At 69.1% G+C, this 5,260-nt stretch overlaps 2 protein-coding genes across 2 annotated transcripts; both read right to left on the bottom strand.

Moving 5' to 3' along the window:
• Window positions 1–978: 978 nt before the first annotated feature.
• On the bottom strand, window positions 979–1,718 carry EMIHUDRAFT_370166 (hypothetical protein). The gene has a single exon (XM_005769326.1). The coding sequence runs from the start codon at window positions 1,570–1,572 to the stop codon at window positions 1,207–1,209; it is 366 nt and encodes a 121-aa protein (XP_005769383.1). The 5' UTR covers window positions 1,573–1,718; the 3' UTR covers window positions 979–1,206.
• A 1,413-nt stretch (window positions 1,719–3,131) lies between these two features.
• EMIHUDRAFT_244606 (hypothetical protein) lies at window positions 3,132–4,842 on the bottom strand (the record flags this gene model as incomplete). Its single annotated transcript, XM_005769325.1, has 3 exons — window positions 3,132–4,152; window positions 4,262–4,333; window positions 4,409–4,842. 3 exons carry the CDS (start codon window positions 4,840–4,842, stop codon window positions 3,132–3,134), a joined length of 1,527 nt encoding a protein of 508 aa, XP_005769382.1.
• Window positions 4,843–5,260: the final 418 nt, after the last annotated feature.

The raw sequence follows: 5,260 nt of genomic DNA, 5'->3' as shown, positions 1-5,260 counted from the left end.
TCGCCGCCGCGGCCGCGGCCGCCGCCGCCGCCGCCGCCGCCGCCGCCGCCGCCGCCGCCGCCGCCGCCGCCGCCTCGCCCCGCGGCGCTCAGCTCCTCGAGCGGCACTCCCGCCTGTGAAGAACGAAACCCGAGTGCCACAAAGAAATACAGGCGGGTCCTCGAGCGGGGTTCCCGCCTCGACCGCGGCGACGTAGAGCTGCGCGTCCTCGCCGCCGCGGAGGAAGGCGTAGCCCGTCTCCCGGCCGCGCCTCCGCCGCAGCTTCGCCTGAGAGCAGTCACGCTCCCCGCGCTTCAGCAGCCGTGTCCCCCGCCTCTAGAGTCGTGTCCTCCGCGCCTCTGGAGAGAGAGTGAGGGCTCAGCAGCCGTGTCCTCCGCCTCTAGAGTCGTGTCCTCCGCCTCTGGAGAGAGAGTGAGGGCTCAGCAGCCGTGTCCTCCGCCTCTGGAGCGAGGGAGGGCTCTCGCCTCGAAGTGCAGCCCGTGTGCGAGCCGGTACGTCGCCGCCTGAGAAGGAGGGGAGGGGGGGGGAGCGCCCTCGTAATCGGTGGGTCCAGTCATCCCCGTGCCGTCGCCGGAGTGCGGCCGCCTTGCCAATCAGCAGCCTACGAGGCAGCGGCAGCCGCCACCACGCCTCCGCGAGCAGCGGCGACTCCTCCTCGGCCAAGCGCGACCACAGCTCCCACTCACTCGCCCACTGCCGCTCCAGCCACGCCAAACGGCCCGCAGCCTCGACGCGCCCACTCAACGCCGCCACGGCAGCGGCGGCGGCCGCCGCCTTTCCTGATGCTGGCGCCGGCGTCGCCGTCGCGGCGGCGGCGGTGGCCAGAGACGCCGTCGCCGCCGGGAGAGACTCGCGGACGGCGGCAGCGGCGTCTTTCGAGGCTGCGATGGCGGCCTCCTTTGCGGCGTTGAAGGAGGCGTGCGCGCGCCGGAGGAGGCCGGGCAGGCCGCGGGCGGCGGCGAGCACGCCCTTCTGCGTCGCGGCGCTCAGCGGGGCCGCGGTCAGGACCTCGAGGACGCCTAGGTCTCGGGGGGCCGCTCGCCTGATCTCGCCTGATCTCGGGCAACTCCTTCCGGGGGAATGCGGCGGGAGACGGCGGAGTGGGAAGAGCTTCCTCCTTCCGCTCCCCCCCCCCGCAACGCGAGACACAACAGTGGTATGCAGCCACCCGGAGGGGGTGAGATACGGTCAGATATGGGGAGACCGTCAAGAGAGCGTCAAAGAGTCGTGCACTGTAGGGCTAGTGCGAGCGCCGAGCGGCCGGAGGAGCGCGCTGTCTCGCTCCCCCCCGGCGCCCGAAGCCTCCTCCGCCACCAGAGCCAGCAAGAGCCCGCCGGCCGCGCAGCCGAGCCGCCTCCGCGCCGCGACACCAAACTGCGAGTCGAGGAACTTTGCGTCGTTGATCACGAGCGACGGCCGTCCGGAGCGCAGCAGCGAGCGGGTGGCGGCGAGGGCCTCGTCGTCTCGCAGCGGCGCGTGCGTCCCCCCCCCCGACCGTACGGCGAGCTGATCGCCGCACGCGCCGACGCCGGTGACGAAGGTGAAGAGCGCCGCCTGGGGCGCAGCACCCATGCTTCTGCTGTACTTGCATGCTGATGTGTTCTTCTCATCGGGCTCTTCACCTTCGTGGCGCCGCCCCCGCCCCCGCCCCGCCCCACCAGCCGCGGCAGCCGCTCGAGGAGCGCGTCGACCAGCTCGCCAGGCCGGAGGAGGCCGAGCCGCTCGAGCTCGTCGAGAAGCGCCTCCGAGTGATACAGCAACACTTGATTAATTCACATGGCGAAGCTCGAGCAGCTCGTCGAGAAAGCTCCGAGAAACCTCCGAGCGAGTCGTGCCGTCCGGGTCGGCGGGGCGGCGCGAGGTGACCTCCTCCGCCGCAGCCTCGTCCTGCTCCTCGTCCCCGAACGGCTTCTGCTGCACGCTCCACTCGGTCAGCTCCTCGCGCGGCGCCTCCTGCTCTTCCGCCGCCTCCTCCGCCGCCTCCTCCTCCGCCGCCTCTGCCGCCTGCGCCTCTGGCCGATCGAACTCGGCGGCGGCCCGCTGCTCCTTGGGCTGCATCTCAGCTGGCGGCACGAACGCGGCGCCGGCGCCGGCGCCGGAGACAGCCGCAGCCATAGCCACGGCTCCGGCCGCGGCGGCGGCGGAGCACGCGCTCCACTGCTGCGCTGCGTAGGCCGGATGCTGCGCATGGTGCTGCGCGGCGGCGGGGCTCTGGCCGTACGGGTGTGGCGCGGCCGCGTACTGTTGGCCGTAGCCGAGGTACTGCGGCGTGGGAGGATGCTGGTAGCTGGGCGGCATCGCCCCATACCCCGGCATCGCCCGGCACCCTCCTCCGTGTTGGTTGTAGCCGTATGCGCGAGCGTGCGGCGGCGGCGGCTGCTGCCACTGAGGGTGCTGCTGGTGCATTGCGTGGTGGTTGGCACATGGCGGAGCGCGTTGTTGCTGCGGCCAGTGCGGCCTTTGCATGGTTGCAGGCCCCGGGCGAAGTCAGCGGCTGGGGCGAAGGCGGCTGGCAGCGGCAACGGGGCCGAAAGAATTTTACCACGCAAAGAATTTCGACTGCGTGCGCACGCTAAATCGCGTCGCACGGTATAGGCGACGAAATTGCTAGAGGCGGAGCAAGCCTGCTCTAGTCTCACACGTTCGCCCCTGTCGCCTGTCTGTGTTGTTGTGCTGTTGTTTGTCTCTTGGCACCTTGGAGTGCTGGGGGGGGCGACAGGGGGGACGTGGCCTGAGTGATGTGTACGCCCACTCAGGATGTGTGGCAGCCCGCTGGCTGTGTGTCTTGTGAGCTTGTTTGTGTCTGTGTGTCGCTCGTGCGTGTCGTCATCATCTGTCCAGCGTCCACCCATACCGCGTCGGTGTCCAGTCCGAGCCTGACTGTTCTTCATTCACCTTCCTACATACATACATATAGGTCGGAGGATGGAGGATGTAGTCTTGCGCTGCGCGGGGCGTGAAGACCACGCGGAACTGCACCTCGACGCCGGGCGCCACTTTCCCGCCGGCCGAGCCCCTCGCACGTGACCGGCCCCCCGACCCCCTCGCGTGAGACTTAGCGGAGCCGTAGGTGCCACAGCCCACATATCATATGCACATGCCCGATGCACATGCACGGACTACACACACACTCATAGCATGCGCTTTACCGAACCAAAGGGGCTATAAGCACCCTCCAGCTTGAGCAGCGGGCGGTACTCTGTGGAGACCAGCCGCACGCAGCGGCGCGCGGCCGACGCCACATGCTCTGCCAGGCGGGCATCCGCAGCCGGCGGGGGGGCGATAAGCATCTCCAGTAGGTTGCGCTCCTCGGCCGGGTCGCGGTCTATGTGGTAGAGGCTCGCCAGGCCGAGGCGCGTGCAGCTCGTGCCATTGAGGAGCTTCAGCTCGTTCAGCTCCGCGGCGGTGAAGAGCCGCAGCGGCAACCCGGCTATGCCGCTGCTGTTGCACGCCGGCCGCTCCCGCTCGACGCCGGTCAGCTTCCACGGGCCGACGCGCACGACCATCTTTCGCCAACTCGTACTCGACCAGAAGAGAGGCTTCCGGTGCGGCAGCGCACCGGTGCGTCCGAGCCAGTGCGGCAGCACGTCCACTCCGTCCCCGCCCCAGCGGCGCCCCGACGCCGCAACCTTTGCGAGGCGCAGCACGGTCGGCAGCCAGTCCACGTTGGAGATGACCGACGCCCCGTCGACCCGGCCGGGTGGTACGCCCCCGTTCGGCCAGCGCAGCACATACGGCAGCCGGATGCCGCCTTCAAGTGTGCTGGTCTTGTAGCCCCGCGCGAGGCCCGTGTACCCCATCTCCCCCGCGAGCTTCTTCTCCGGACCGTGATCGCTCGTAAAGAGCGTGACTGTGTCGTTGGTGCGTTTGAGCGCGTCGAGCGCGGCGAAGAGCCGGCCCATCCCTCGGTCCATGCCATAGAGCTCGCCCAAGTACGCCGCGAGCCCCTCCTCGACCAGCCCCTCCGACTTGCCCTTCTCGACGGCGGCGGAGCAGGGTATGGAGTGCTCTCGCCCGTGCCCCGCAATTTGCCCCGCACCGTGCCGTCTCTCAGGGGAGCCCGTCCCATTCGCCCGCTCCGTGCGCCGCCCCAACATCGACCAGCCGAAGCACTCCTTGCGGTGCCGGCGGATCTTCTCCTGCATCCCCGGCCTATAGAGAGTGTGACAAGGGTGCATGAGGATTCGGGCTTTTCGTGATCCATCTGAGCGCCGCAGGGGTACGCGTCATCTTCTCATGCATCTAGGCCGTCTGCCCGAACCGCGTCTCGTCGAGGCCCTTGAGCTGTGGCAGCAGCCGCTTCGCCAGCCACGACCACCGCCGCGGGACCGGTCTGTGTGGCGTGACCGGCCACACGTGTAGATAGAAGGGGCGGCGGGGGGCCACGCGTTCCGTGCGGTGAAGCCACGCGATCGCTGCCGTAAAGAACGCGTCGTCTCGGCCCCACCACGTCTGATGCGCCTCGCTAAGAGCTCTTCCAGCCTGCGGCGCAGGCTGGGTGGCGTCGCCGCACGTGGCGTTGTTCTTCGACCCGTTCCACGCGCAGCGACGCGGTTCGAGGCGGCACGCACTGCTGCTGCGGAGCGACGCACAAGGGAGCTGCAGCGGCTTTCCTGACCCCTGAATCGTCTCGAAGCCGTACGTACCGGCGGGCGGGTACAGATCTTTTCCCATGGGGCTGACAGTGTCGGAGCCGATGTTCCACTTGCCAAAGCTCGCCGTCCGGTATCCCGCCTGCTGCAGCAACCCAGCAACGGTTGGACGGCGCCCCAAGCCCACCACCGCCGGATCTCCCAGGGTCGTGCGAACCGGCCAGAGCCCAGTCATGAGCGATCCCGTCATGATGCGCCCTGACGCTCTACACACAAAGGCACAACCCCAAGAACAGTCGAGCACAGATCCCCAAGACATGTCGGAAGGAAGGCAGCACTGGGTCCCAGGAGGGCGGGCGTGATTACTCCCACAACTCTTAGGCGTGTACGAGTATTTGGAGGAGGAGGGAGAGCGGCGGCTGCAGATCAACGCGCAAAACTGCAAACCACCCGAAGGGCAGCGCGGCGCCCGCCCCCTGCCGCGCCTCTTCACACCTCCAACCGTGAACAGGCATCCACTGCAAGACGTGCGACATCAAGTGCCCCTCGCAGAACATCGACTGGGTCGTGCCCGAGGGGGGCGGCGGGCCGGCGTACGCCGGCATGTGAGCGAGGCGGCCAGGGGGTAGCGCGGAGACGCATCATGGAGGGCGGGCGGCGGCGGTGGG

This window comes from Emiliania huxleyi, assembly GCF_000372725.1.
Source record: "Emiliania huxleyi CCMP1516 unplaced genomic scaffold EMIHUscaffold_427, whole genome shotgun sequence".
In the NCBI taxonomy this organism is placed as follows: domain Eukaryota; phylum Haptophyta; order Isochrysidales; family Noelaerhabdaceae; genus Emiliania; species Emiliania huxleyi.
This window is presented reverse-complemented; position numbering and strand designations above follow the sequence as displayed.

Excerpts from the sequence above, each read along its gene's own strand:
- EMIHUDRAFT_370166 (XM_005769326.1), bottom strand. The coding sequence starts at position 1,572 with ATGGGTGCTGCGCCCCAGGCGGCGCTCTTCACCTTCGTCACCGGCGTC.